Source organism: Natrix helvetica (genome assembly GCF_964273705.1).
Source record: "Natrix helvetica genome assembly, chromosome: 1".
Lineage (NCBI taxonomy): Eukaryota > Metazoa > Chordata > Lepidosauria > Squamata > Natricidae > Natrix > Natrix helvetica.
This window is the reverse complement of record NC_138548.1, coordinates 375,999,942-376,014,372: the sequence shown is the minus strand read 5'-3', so window position 1 is coordinate 376,014,372 and position 14,431 is coordinate 375,999,942. Positions and strand designations below refer to the sequence as shown.

The 14,431-nt window shown below is 44.7% G+C and overlaps 2 protein-coding genes across 19 annotated transcripts in view; both read right to left on the bottom strand.

Annotated features, from left to right (window-relative positions):
* Window positions 1-14,431, bottom strand: part of LOC309383779 (major histocompatibility complex class I-related gene protein-like) — a 342,086-nt gene that overhangs the window by 126,443 nt on the left and 201,212 nt on the right. The window contains exons 1-2 of one of the 11 annotated variants that reach the window (XM_081936659.1): window positions 10,789-11,001; window positions 2,363-2,641 (exon numbers count right to left, since the gene is read on the bottom strand). The exons of the other annotated variants lie outside the window; for them this stretch is intronic. Of the exons in view, the coding sequence (XP_081792785.1) occupies window positions 2,363-2,641; window positions 10,789-10,858 (349 nt within the window). The 5' untranslated portion in view covers window positions 10,859-11,001. Of the gene's footprint in view, window positions 1-2,362; window positions 2,642-10,788; window positions 11,002-14,431 lie in introns of those variants that run through there. 11 annotated transcript variants of the gene reach the window in all.
* LOC309383798 (class I histocompatibility antigen, F10 alpha chain-like) overlaps window positions 1-14,431 on the bottom strand; it is a 219,786-nt gene that overhangs the window by 85,710 nt on the left and 119,645 nt on the right. The gene's annotated exons all lie outside the window — the stretch shown is intronic.

Sequence of the window (14,431 nt, the reverse complement as noted above, 5' to 3'; positions counted from 1 at the left end):
CCACTCGCCCCGAGGAAAAACCGTGTGTTTGTCTTCATTCCCCTTGAGTGGGTCCGCCTTGATGCGGCCAACCCCGGAGGAGACCCGGGAATTACCGCATTCTGGTGACCCCGACGTGATACCAGCAGGGTGATCGTCGCGTACGTGACCTTATGGTATACGTTTTCGGACCGTCCTTACCCACCCACTCGAAGGGAGCTGCGCATCATCCCGTCTGAAACACGGCTGGGGTAACGTGAGTAATGGGCGGAAAGTTATCTCAATGCCAGGTCGAGCACCTGAGGGAGCTGAGAGAGCTAACCGATTCTTCTTCAAAAATCTCTTCAAACGGAGGGAAAGCCCTCCTTCGTTTGAAAAAGAAAGAACTAATTGGACTTTTAACCTATGTTTGGCAAAAGTGTCCATCATACCCCGAGAGAGGGTCATTAAAAATCTCTACATGGACAAAATTGGGGGAATACTTCCATACGGCCCCTAGGGCCCCAATTCAAATTCTGATAACATGGCGCATAATTATGGAATGCCTCATGATTCACCACAAACTTAACAACCACTTGCAGGCAGAAGTCATACCTCCCCCGTATGACTCTGTAGCCCCACCACCTGCAAAAATGTATCCTATCCTGGCAAACACTTCGTGTCCCTGCCCGGGCAAGGAAATAACACCCCCAATTCTTCTGGCCGCCCCCACGGCCCCGGACTGCTTTACAGGAAACTTCAAAGAAAACGTTATTGTAAAAGAGAGTGTAAAAATCCAAGGGGGGTAACATCTCGCCCTCTCTTTCATCAGGGATCAAAAGCCTAGTACAAAATGAATATCAGAAATCACATTTTCTTCATGTCTTTTTTCTTTACACATTTTCTTCCACTGGTTTTATTTTCTTCTACTTTTTTATTTTTCTTTGATTGATTTCCTTTCTATCTTTTATTTTATGTTACTTTCTATTCATTTTTATCTTTTTTTTTGAAAACTTTTAGTAAAAATCAGATAATTTTTTAAAAGGCTGACAGGACGTCAGGGATCATTAAAATGGTATTGAAAACACAAGAGAGGCTAATGTCACAAAGCCTCTACATGAATCCAGGCAGAGAAACCACATCTGGAGTATTGGGTGCAGTTGTGGTCCAAAGGCCTCTGAAAGGAGAGGAGGGAGCAGGGGAAGGTCCAGAGGAGGGGACCCAGGCGATGGGAGGGGGGGAAGCAGCCTCCCTTGGAGGGAAGGTTGGGACCTTGGGGGCTCTTTAGCCTGGAAAGGAGGCTCCCCTCCACTCTGGCCGCTCTCCTTCCTCCTTCCTCCACCAGGGGGAGCCTCTGGGCCCAGCTCTGATCCCCCGGGAGGCCATCAGGGGGCCTGGAGGGATCTGGGGGGATCCTGGGGGATCTGGGGCAGGACTGGCAGAGCTCTGGGGTCTCCCTGGAGGGGGGGAGGGGGAAGGGGAGGGGGGAAGAATTGGGGGGGGCTGCACCTCCGTGGGACGAAAGGAGGGGAAATGGCTGATGTTTGTGGAGAAGGTTTTCCTCAGCCAAATGGATCATTGAGCTACACACACATTTCCTTCCATCCCTTTTCCTAAATGAGGTTCCTTGGAGGTGAATCTTCTCCCCCCAAAGGTGACAGAAGAAGGGAAGGGATGATGAAGAAAGAGCCTCCCCCCAAATCCAGGGCAGCCCCTCCAAGAGGGCAGGGCAGGAGTTCAGCCTGAGGGACCAAGGAGGGGAAGCCATGAAGGGCCCCAAATGGAGGTTTCCTCCTTTCCTGTCTTTCCCCCTCAAGCCCATTGGGAGGATCCTGGACCTCTGATCCCCCCCCAAGAGCCCCCCCACCCCATTTGGGCCTCCTGGCCTCTCCTTCCAACTGGAGGATGAGGAGGAGCTCCTGGCATTTGCCACCCCCCTCATTGCCCCCAAAAGGGGGTGAAGGAAAGGGATCTAGTCTCCCCAGGTGGATCTGCACTTGATCCCTCATTTCTCTGGGGTGGAAACGGAGAGAAGGAGGAGGATCTGCTTCCCCATGATCCACCTTCCTCCCCCACAGCAGGAGATCCACCAAGGACCCTCCAACTGTCATGGGGGGGAGAGGAGATTTCGGTCTCTTTTTACCTCAATTTATATCAACCTCCAGAAAGAGAGATGGAGACATTTCAACACGTTTCCATTAACTGCAATGGGCAGAAAATGTCAGCTATGGAGACAAGGACAATCTTACGTTGATTAAATAAAAGAATAAACATATATAAAAAAGGCTTTTTAAAAGGTGTGGAAGGAGCCTTTCCCTTTGAAGGGACCCCCCTTTCTCCCCCCCTCTCTGGTTCCTGGGGAGGGGATTATGGGGCCGGAGGAGCCACCCGACGCATCACTCACCTTCGCTCTGATTGTAGCTAATCCTCAGAATCTCCAGGTGGTCTCTGAAGGACTCCTCAGTGCCACGTGATATCTGGGTGTTTCTGTCCCAGTACTGGGGGTCCTCCTTCCCCACCTTCTCCATCCAGGAGGCTCGAGGCTGCTCCCTCCGGCTGTGGCTGTCATAGTGAACAAAGACCTGATCGTCCACGTACCCCACAGAGACAAAGTGGGGCTGCTGCCCCTGACTGGGGTCCGAGATGGAGGAGATGAAGTACTTCAGGGAGTGGGAGGAGGCATCTGGAAGGGAGCCAGAAGAGAAGAGTTAGGGGGCTTCAGTCAAGGACCCGGATCCCATGGAGGCTCCCATCTGAGGCTCTGGGGAGGAAGGAGGAGGAAGAAGAGGAAGAGGGCTGGGGGGGGGGGTGAAGAGGAGGAAGGGGGGGAGGAAGTGGGAGATGGGGGGAGAGGAGGGAGGAGGCGGAATGAGTGACTGAGAGGGAAAGAAGAAGGTTCTGGAGGGCCTGAAGGGTTGGAGGGCAGGGAAGGGAGGGGTGCGAGGGGGGAAAGATGAAGGTCGGGTCCCCCCAACTTCACCTGCCCCAATTGTGCACTCCCCCCTTCCAGCAAGGCCTCCCTCAAACCCCCTTCTGGATTGCTCAGTCTCTGCCCCAAGGAGGCTGCAGTGGCCCCACAGGTAAAAGGGGGGATTCCACCCTCCCAGAAGCTCAAAAGCAGAAGGAAACCCCACCTGGTCACCCCAACTTTCCATTCACAGAGAAAAAAAATCACATCACGGGGACCAAAATGGCTGATTAATAGCTGCAGATTTTATAAAACAGGAGAGGGGGAATTTGGGTGAGACCAGAGGCCAATGTGACCCATGGAGGAAACCTAAATATGGGGAGGCAAAGGGGGGGAGGGGAAGGGGGGGGCAATGAAGCCACGTAGCCTCCCAAATCTTCCTCCTGTCCCTCTCCCCCCCAGCTGGAAAATCCCCCTCCCCTCCCAGAGTTCGGCCATCTGAGCAGGAATTGGCCTTGAACCCAGGACTCAGAGGGGCTCCCCCTTAGGGTTGCCAGGTCTGCTTCCAAAAATAGCGGACAAGCGGGGGGGGGGGTTAAGTAGTAAAAAATTTTTTACAATTAAATTATATATTTTCTTATAAGTGTATTGAAATAAACACTTCAAAACTTTACTTAAAATTCAAAACATCAAATATCTTATAATAATATGTAAAATATTAAATTACATTTTACTTTCCTGTCGTGTGTAAGGAATCATTCTTTAATTTCAGTACAACATTGAGAAATATTAAAAAATATACAAAGTTCACTTCGAACTGATGGTACAAGCAGTCGGTTATGTTCGTCAGTCCACAAATTTCCCATGACGCTGAAAATTCGTTCAACGTTTGCATTTGATACCGGAATTGATGCACAATACTGGAACAGTTTCAGTAAACTCGGAGCTGTCTCGTTCTTGAAAAAGTACGTCCACTTTTCAAGGGATGAATCGCCCTGCAGATGAACATAAACTTTTTTTCCCCACATGTTTTTTTTAGTTTTAAACATAAAAGACAACATTAAAAATTTTTCATCCATTACATACAGCATGTCGTTTGGTTACAAGTGTTTCTGCATCCGTATTTTCGATTACATATACAATCACAGTTTTTCCATCCAATATAACCAAAAAACCTCACTTTCATTGTACAGCATATGTTCAATTACGATTAATATTTATTTCTTTTCAATAAGCTTAATTCTCTTACATTTTTGAATGTCTGCCTAACAACAACATACCTTTATGCAATCATTATCTCATTTTAAATATTTTTACAGTATAAAAGAATTTACCAAGTGTTTATGTTTATATATCTTTCACTACTTTCAACAGGATATCTTTATAGTATGCACTTAGAGTTATATATTATATTACCAATCCTCTATCAGATGTACATAAATTCATTATTATCTTTATCCTTCATTTTATAACAAAAAAATCTAAATTATTCAATTCATATATATGTCAGTGTTTCATTGTATCATTATTAGTCTATTTAACAACATTATTGTATTCTCACTTTTCTCCTTCAATTAAAACATTGTATCGTTATTAGTCTAAAAGAATTTACCAAGTGTTTATGTTTATATATCTTTCACTACTTTCAACAGGATATCTTTATAGTATGCACTTAGAGTTATATATTATATTACCAATCCTCTATCAGATGTACATAAATTCATTATTATCTTTATCCTTCATTTTATAACAAAAAAATCTAAATTATTCAATTCATATATATGTCAGTGTTTCATTGTATCATTATTAGTCTATTTAACAACATTATTGTATTCTCACTTTTCTCCTTCAATTAAAACATTGTATCGTTATTAGTCTAAAAGAATTTACCAAGTGTTTATGTTTATATATCTTTCACTACTTTCAACAGGATATCTTTATAGTATGCACTTAGTATACATTATATTACCAATCTTCTATCAGATGTGCATTGGTTCATTTATTATCTTTATCCTTCATTTTATAACAAAAAATTCTAAATTATTCATATATATGTCAGTGTTTCATTGTATTATTGTTAGTCTAACAGATTATTATGTTTTTGCTTTTCTCCTTCAAGTAAAACATTGTATCGTTATTAATCTATTTAACAACATTATTATATTCTCACTTTTCTCCTTCAAGTAAAACATAAATAAAACATTTATCATGTCCAGGTTCTTTTTTCCAACCACTGATAAAACAAATCCCATATCTTATAAAATTGCTCGTCTTCTTGTTCTCTAATTTCAAATGTCAATTTGCTCATTTCAGCACACTCCATTATCTTTCGAATAACTTCTTCCTGTTTTGGTATCATTTCGTTTTTCCAGTTTTTTGCAAATACGATTCTAGCTGCTGTTAAAACGTTTACAATCAAATATTTTAAGTCTGTTGTAGATTTCTGGTATGATTCCCAGTAAAAAGATCTCTGGTTTGAGGTTTATGTGTTTATGTATCATTTTCTCCAACCACATGTGGATTTTAGTCCAATATCTTTTAGCTTCAATACAAGTCCACCACATGTGGTAGTATGAACCCGGTATCTGATGACATTTCCAACACTTTTCCGATTTATTCTTGGACATTCTTGCAATTCTCGTTGGGGATAAATGCCACATGTAAAACATCTTATACAAATTTTCTCTATATGCAGTTGACATTGTCATTTTATAATTTTGAGACCACAATTTTTGCCATTTTTCTAAATCTATCCCATACCCAAAGTTTTTCCCCCAAGCTATCATAGTTTCTTTAACTTGTTCCTCTTGTAATTTAGTCTCTAATAAGTATCCATATAATTTTTAATTACTTTTTCATCAGTACCAATTAAAATTTTATCTAATTCAGTCATTTCATTGTAAAGACCTATTGATTTTCTATCTTCATTATATCTAGATTGTATCTGTAAGTATGAATACCAATTCATTTCTATTCCTTCTTGTTTCAACTCTTGAATAGATTTGAGTTCACCCTCTGTATTCAATATTTCAACATATCTTACTGTTTGTTCCTTTTTATATATTATTGGATATGAAAATGCTTCAATAGTTGATATCCAGGCTGGAGTTTTTAAGTAGTGTAATCTTTTAACCTTTTCCCAGTTTAATAACAAGGCCTCCCTTATATAATGTCTTCTAAAGTAACCATGTGCTTTAGTTCCCTTATACCATAAAAAAGCATGCCATCCCAACAATAAATCATGACCCTCTTACATTCAATAATCTGGAATTTTTTAGTGTTACCCACTCCTTAATCCACATCAGATTTGCTGCTTGATAATATAACTCCCAGTCTGGTAGGCCCAGTCCTCCTCTTATTCTAGCATCTTGTAGCAATTTAAGTTTTATTCTTGCTTTTTTCCATTGCCAAATAAACTTCAAGACTATTTTATTTAGATCTTCAAAAAAGTCCTTGCCTAATCTAATTGGGATTGTCTGGAACAGATATAAAATTCTGGGTAAAATATTCATTTTAATTGTAGAGATTCTTCCTAACATTGATAGTTGCAGATTTTGCCATTTCATCAGATCAGTCGCAATTTGTTGTTTTAATCTAATATAATTGTCCTCCTTAAGAGTGCTACATCTAGTTGATAGGTATATCCCCAAATATTTAACCTTATTTGTAGTTTGAATCTGCAAAGCTTCTTCCAACTCTTTCTTTCGTCTTAATGGTATTTTCTTTGTCAAAAATCTTTGTTTTGTCTTTATTTATTTTCAAGCCTGCTACTTTTCCATACTCCTCTATTCTTTCCAACAATTTGGGTGCTGTCTCAAATGGTTCTTCCAGAATAAATACCAAATCATCTGCGAATGCTTGTAGCTTGTATTCTTCTTTTTTAATTTTCATTCCTTTTATTTCTTCTTCTTCGCTAATCTTTCTATTTAAGACTTCTAATGTTAAGACAAACAGTAACGGTGATAATGGGCAACCTTGTCTCGTACCTTTCTTTATTTCAATAGAATCTGTCAATTCTCCATTTACCATTATCTTTGCGGTTTGTTCGTGATATACCATTTGTATAGTTTGGATAAATTTCTTACCAAAATTCATCTGTTCCAGTTGTGAAAACATGAATTGCCAATTCACATTGTCAAAAGCCTTCTGTGCATCAAGAAACATCAAAGCCATTTGTTTTTCAGGATGGGCCTCGTAATATTCCAAAGTGTTCAAAATCATTCTCATATTATCTTTAATTTGTCTCTTTGGTAAAAAAACCATTTGGATAAAGCTATTTAAATATTTCTTGAGTCTGTCTGCTAATATAGATGCGAATAACTTGTAATCTGAGTTTAATAAAGATATTGGTCTATAATTCTTGGTTTGCGTTAGATCTGTCTCCTCTTTGGATAGCAATGCAATATATGCTTCTGTCCATGATTTAGGTATTCTGCTCTCTGATATCACTTCATTCATGACTTCTAACAGAGGGAGAGACAAAATTTCTTCAAATGTTTTGTAGAATTCCACCAGAAATCCATCAGGACCTGGGGCTTTTCCATTATTTTGTTTTTTAAGTGCTTCCGTTAGCTCCATCATTGTTATTTTACTTTCCAGCATTATTCTAGTTTCATCTGGTATCTGGGGAAGATTAGCATCCTGTAAGTATTTTTTAACTCCCCCCTCTTCCATTTTCTCTTGTTGATACAGCTTAGCATAGTAGTCTTGTATAATTTTCTTTTTCTCCGCATTTCCATAATGAATTTGTCCTTGCTCGTCTCTTAGTTGGAGTATTTTGTTTGCCTCTCTCTCTTTTTTCAACTTCTTCTAAGGCAGAAATTTCATCGAAGAGAGTGTTGGGTGGAAGTTCTTCTCGCCATGGTGATAATAACCAGATGTTTGTCATTTCTTCTAAAGTTGGAGGATTATTGCGATCAATTAGATTCAACTGATGGCTATTACTAAAGATTAACCTAATATTACTTACATGGTGATTTAATTAGAACACAGCAAAATAGTATTTAAATAAAAACAATGATTAACTTTTATGTTTATAATGCTTCAACGAAATCTTTGGTTTGACAAATTCACGCTCTACATATTGAGGCTAGTACTCATTGAACCTCAAATGATGATACGTTATTGAGTGTTCCAAAACATACCTATCCAACTAAGAAAAAAGTATAATATAAAAATAATAGGTAAATGCGAGTTAAGAAAAATAGTATGTAAATAATTTTATATACTTTTATTAAATGTCTTGTGAAACAATTGAGTATGATTAATAACTTTTTGGAGAATGGAGTTCAATGGATATTCGATCTTTGTCTCATTCTAACTTATGAAAAAAAAGACAAACGCGATTCTCCTATCCTTATTCTCTTAGACTGTACAGCTTTAGATTACGTACCATTTCATCATAAAGCTTTTGAATTAAAAAAAGGCCACTATTTTGTGAAAAAAAATAGTGAACATAATGTGAAAAAAGCGGACTGTCCGCTCAAATAGTAGATACCTGGCAACCTTACTCCCCCTCCTTCCACAGAGAATCTCACTGGGATGATCCCCAGATTCTTTCATGTCAGCAACCCAGTTAGGGCCCTGAAACCATCATTCACGGAGGCTTTTCCTCTGAATCTCCCCCTTCGCTTTCCCCAGAAGCTGCTCTGACCCTTGTCCTCCTCTGGGGCTCATCCTGCCCTTTGTCAGCCCAAAGAAAGGCAGAAATGCCCCTCAGCCTCCTCGGGAGGGGATTGGGATCCTGGCTCTCCATCCCTTCACAGGATCAGAGACTCTCAACTAAAGGCCTAAATCAGAGTTTCTCAGACTCAGCCATTTGGACTTCAATTCCCAGAATTGCCCTCATTCACAGAAATCCATTGGCCTCTCCACACCCTGTCCCCCCCCTGCCCCGCCTTGAGGCTGGGTGGGAGTTCCTGCTGAGACCAACCATGGGGGGTGGGGGCTCAGCTGGGAAGAGACTCTAAGGCTGCCCAGTGAACAGAAAAACAACAACTTTTAACCATGTTACAAGAATAAAAAGAAAATAAAATGAATAGAATGCAGCTGGGAAATCTGTGAAACTGGAAAATCCCCAAGGCCCCTTTTTGGTCTCCATTCTGAAAGCTCTTCAGATGAGAAATTCTTTCACCAAAGATTTTAAAGATCATTTTCAGGATCCTTCATGGGACTTATTTGGGCAGAACCTGGGTCTCCATGGAAAAGGGCAGAGAAATAAACACAGGTAGTCCTCGGTTTATGACCATAACTGAGCCCACATTTTTGTTGCTAAGTGAGACATTTGTTAAGTGAGTTTTGCTCCATTTTACAAATTTTCTTGCCACAGTTGTTAAATGAATCGTTGCAGTTGTTAAATTAATAACCCGGTTGTTAAGTGAATCTGGCTTCTCCATTAACTTTGTCAGAACATTGCAAAAGGGGGTCATGTGATATGGGGAGATTGCAACCGTCATAAATATGAATCAGTTGCCAAGCATCGGTCACGTGACGATGAGGACGCTAAAATGGTCATAAGTGTGAAAAATTGTCATTCTGTCACTATTTTCAATGCCATTGCAACTTTAAACAGTCACTAAATGAACTGTTGTAAGTCTAGGACTACCTGTGGTCCCACTGCCCATTCCGTCCAGTATGGCCTCCCAGTTCTTCCCAGTCCAAGGCAAAGGTCTGGGCCTCCCCCTTCCTGCTCCTCCCCACAATCCCGGAGGCTTCTGAGAGCTTTGGGGGAGAGGGAGCCCCAGATCCACTTCCTGCTCTGGGGAGATTTCAGGGTCCAAAGGGATCAGAGCTTTTCTCCAACAGAAGGAGGGGGGATCGGACTCTCCGTGATCCAGAACCCTTGTTCCTTTCCCTTGTGGGGCTGAGCAATGAGGAAGCCTGAAGTCTGCCTGAGAGGAGAAACGTCTGAATGTAACGCAGGTTGGGCATCCTCACAATCATGAACCTCCTCAAGTCAGGACTGTCCAAGCAAGCCGTTCATTTCATGCTCACCATCTGTTCCTCTCTTCTTCTGCCTCCAACCCAGTTTATTTAATCCTTAAGATCCTGACAGATTTTCTTTGTGTCTTTTGAAAAGCTGCTGCCCTGATAGTTTCTCTGAGCAATCAATTAGAAACACCCCAAGGCCCCTTCCTGATTACTAAGGAATAACAACATCATAATATTAGATTTCATCTATTTTTATTCTGCCAATTGTCCCACATTGGGGGCTTCTGGAATGGAAGAAGGAACAGTTGAGGCGGCAAATGATCCCTGCCTGTCCCAGAAAAGAAAATTGGGGGGATCTTGGGGTTTGAGATGCGGTGGGAGGGTGAGGAGGATCCAGGAGAAAGTGAAAAGGAAGAAAGGGGAATCCTGAGGAAGGATATTCCAGGAGCCTTTCTCTCTCCAGACTCTTATCCTGCTGCATTCACACGTATCCCCATCGCTCCTTTGCACCAGCCTCCGCCTCTGCCAATGCTGGGAACCCAGAAAAAAGCCGGCTCCTCCCAGCACCAGGAGCCACAAAGCTCCCGCCCCCTCCCTCCGCCCCCAAAGGCAGGAAAGGGGACCCAGGCGGAGGGGTTGGACGAAGGCAGCCAGGAAGTTTGTGAACTGACCTGATCACCTGCAAACGCCGCTTTCCCACAATCTCCACTTTGGGGGAGGGAAGGAATTGAGCTTCGGGGCGCGCAAGTAGACTTGAGTGACAGCTGGAGGGTCCACCCTTGTCCTGTTCCCAGAGGGGCTCTCCTGGAGGGGGGCAACTTTGGAGCCTAATCCTAAAGTGGCCAGAGGGGGAGGGGGAGCGGACTAGAAAGAGGACCGAATCAAGAGTCTCCTTCTGGGAATAAACTTTTTTGGGAGGGAGGAGAGACAGAGAGAGATTCCCTGGCTGATAAAATGGGAGACCCCCCCCCAAGGCCCCCAAAGGGACTCACCGAAACAGCTCTCTCGTAGGGCGACCGCCACCAACGCCAGGAGCAGCCAGGGTGCAGAGCGGAGAGACATCCTGGCCGTGATCCTCCACCTTCGATCCGCTCTCCGGAAGTCTCAAGCAAACCAAGAGGGGCTCCGGGTGGTCAACAGCTCAACAATCCAGAGCCGGCTGGCGATTGGGCGAACTCAACCAGTAGGAAAAAAGCCTACCTCTGTCGTTATTGTTGCTCGGCAGAAATACAGGCACAGCTGGCGGAGAGAGGCCGGGAGGGGAAAGTGAAAGTTCCATGGGGAAATCCCCTTCCAGGAATTCCGCCTCTTGGGGGAGGGGCGCAACTGAGAGGCTGGGAAAAGCAGGGGGTTTATCTGATTCTGGGGGGAGGAGCAGAGGGGAGGGGGAAGGGAGACCCGTCTCAGTGCCCCTCCCAGCCGGGGATCAGGGGCAGCTGCCAAAAAAGCCTAGGCGGTCTTGGGCTGCATCAACAGAGGGAGAACATCAAGATTAGAAGTCATAATGTCGGTTTATTCTGCACAAATGTGGCTACCCTTGGAATGCTGGGTACAACTCTGGTGACCACGATACAAAAAAGACACTGACACCTTAGAAACTGCAGAGGAGAGCAACAAAACATCATAAAGGATCTGGAGGCCAAATCTTATATGGCAAAGAGACTGAAGGAGGGAGGGATTTCTAGCCTCTGGCAGAGAAGAATCGGGAGGGGACGACACACACACACACACACACACACACACACACACACACACACACACACACGATAACTTCGTTGCAGAACTTGGGGGGCTGCCACATAGAAGAGGGGATTATCTTCTTCTTCAAAGCGAAGGGGAGGGGAGACCCCTCAGAGCGCCTTGCAGTCATGGATCAGGGGGAGCTGCCAAAAAAACCAGAGCAGCCCTGGGGCTGCATCAACGGAGGGAGAACATCAAGATCAGGGGAAGCGAAAGCACCGCTGTATCCTGCACTAAGTGAGGCCACATTTGGGATACGGGGTTAATTCTGGTCACTGGATACAAACAAAGATGCAGAGACCCTAGAAAGGGTGCAGAGAAGATCCAGGAAGGTGATAAGGGGCCTGGAGAATAAATCCCATGACAAATGGCGGAGGGACCTAAGTGTGTCCAACTTATCCAAGGGAAGGATGGGGGGGGGGAGGGACACATGAGAACAGCCTCCCAGGATTTGAAGAGCTGAGGTAGAGAAGAGAGGATTGGTTCATTCTTCAAAGCCCCAGAGGGCAGGACAAGAAACAAAAGCTGGGAGCTGCTTAAAGAGAGATCCAATTTCAGGAGAACTTTTCTGATATTGAGAATAATTACTCAGGGGAATAGTTTGCCTCCTGGAGTTGTGGGTCACTGGAGGTTTTCGAAAATGGACAAGGCAGCCATTTTGACGGGGATGGAGCAAGCTCTCCTGCTTTGAGCTGAGGGCTGGACTAGAAGACCTCTGAGGTCCCTTCCAGCCGGATGAATCTACTATGTTCCAGGTGAAGAACCCCAAGTGATCTTCGCTCTGGAATCTGGATGAAAAGCTTGTGTTGTATTTTCAAAGTGAAGACCGGTCTTTCTAGGGGAGAAGGTCAGAGGTATTAAATGCAGTGCATAAAATGCCTTATTTCCTTTTATTCTCTGCTGAAGACATGAATCTTGAGGAAGCTTCAAACTCTTCAGTTTCCCTAAAATAAACAAAGATGGCTGCTCTCTCCTTTGGCGGTTCTTCTGGGGAATCGTGGGCCTTGTACCTTGGGCCAGTCGCTCTCAGCCAAGCCCGCCTCACAGGGTTGTTGTCGTTGTGGGGAAAATAGGAGGAGGAAGTGTGTTGGATATCTTCCATACCTTCAGCTGGATGCAAGTAAATAAAACATAAAATTTGAATCCTTTTCATTCCACAATAAAAGGTTTTATTTTCTTTTTCTATTCCTCAATCATAATAAAAAGGTCACTGATGCAATGATAAAAGTGATGGTGAAAGACCCAAAATCCATCCTGGTTCCAGCATGCAGGAAGGCCCTGGAGGGCTCCTCCTGAGAGTCTGGCCTAATTCAGAAGGAGGCCGGTCCCATCTCCTCTCCTCTCCTCTCCTCTCCTCTCCTCTCCTTATGCTGGGAGTGTCCATTTGTGCTGCCAAGAGGAGGGAGAAAGCAGGCAGGGTCAGTCTGGGAGGGAGCCAGGAGGAGGAATCCACCGTCCAGCAAAGATCAGCCCAGGGGAGGAGCAGGAGGAGCAGCCTCAAGAGGGGGATCAGCCAGGTGGGATCTCCAGAGTTACTGGAGGGGAGGGGCAGGGATGGCAGAGGCTCCTGAGGTGGGTGAGAACCTGCCCCACAAGTTATATAACACCTATCAATACCCCCCCCTCAGATACACAAACCCAACTCAAGTCCATGTTGCCCCCAGAGACAAGTGAAAATAGCTTCATGGCCCCCAGAGACTCCAGGTCTTCCCTGCAGCATCTGGAGGGAGGGATTCCCAGATGGGATCAAGGAGGGGAGAGAAGCCCCCTCTCCATCCGTGACTGGCAGGACCCTCCCTCGTCCGTCCCTCTTTCCTTCCTTGCAGTGGGAACCCTCTGATCTCCTCTTTGCAGCTCTCGGAGGCTCCTGACCCAGGACAGTCAGATCCTGAGAGGGGCCTGGCCACAGTCTGGCCTTTCTGGATAAGAGTCTGGGGGCAGGCAGACAATAACACATCTCCCCCCACCCCCAGAGCCCCAAAGCATCTCTCCCAAATTTCTTATCTGTCAGTGTTTGAGGTAAGGAATATGGGGAAGAGGCATTGGGGCTCGGGGGAGGGAGGGCTGCTTGCCCCCCAAACCAGTGGTGAAAGTCACATTTTTTTTACTACCAGTTCTATGAGCATGGTGGGCGTGGTCTGGCTTGGTGGGCGTGGCTTAGTGGGCATTGCAGGGGAAGGATACTGCAAAATCTCCATTCCCACCCCACTCTGGGACCAGCCACTTGCTGGTTTTCCGAACTACTCAAAATTTCCGCTACCGATTTTCCAGAACCTGTCAGAACCTGCTGGATTTCACCCCTGCCCCAAACTCTTATTCCACAAGGCCAGACTGTGGGACCTCCCAGGATTAGGACGCTCAGTGACTTGCTGACATGAATAGGAGAGGGAAAAGGTTCTTCCAAAGCATCTTCATCATCAGGGGATCTTTCGATCTCAAAGCCCTCAACCTCCCTTCCTCCCTCCCCTTTCCATACGGCCCCCGTTGGATCCACTCGCCTGGGAGGGGGCTGCTAAATGGCCTGGTTGCTTCCTGCATTGGAGAGAAAGACCTAGAGTGAGTCTCTGCCTTGTCCTGGTCTTCTGTGACCCCCCTGCGCTCCCCCCACTTATGGCACGCGAGTCAAAACAGGTTCGCCATCGCTGTCCTAGTCGCTGGACTGGCTACTCTCACTGACTGTAGATCAAAGTCCCCTGCAGCTGACTCTGCCACCCATCCCAGCTCCCAAGGGGAAGAGTCGGGGGCTGGGGCAGCCCGTTCCCCACCTGTAGGGGCCAGCGCCCGACGCCCAGGATACACTGATTTCTGGTGTCTTGTTTCCTGATGACTCAAACTAATGGAATCGCCGAGTTGGAAGGGACCTTAGATGATTGTACCCATTTTACAGATGGGGAA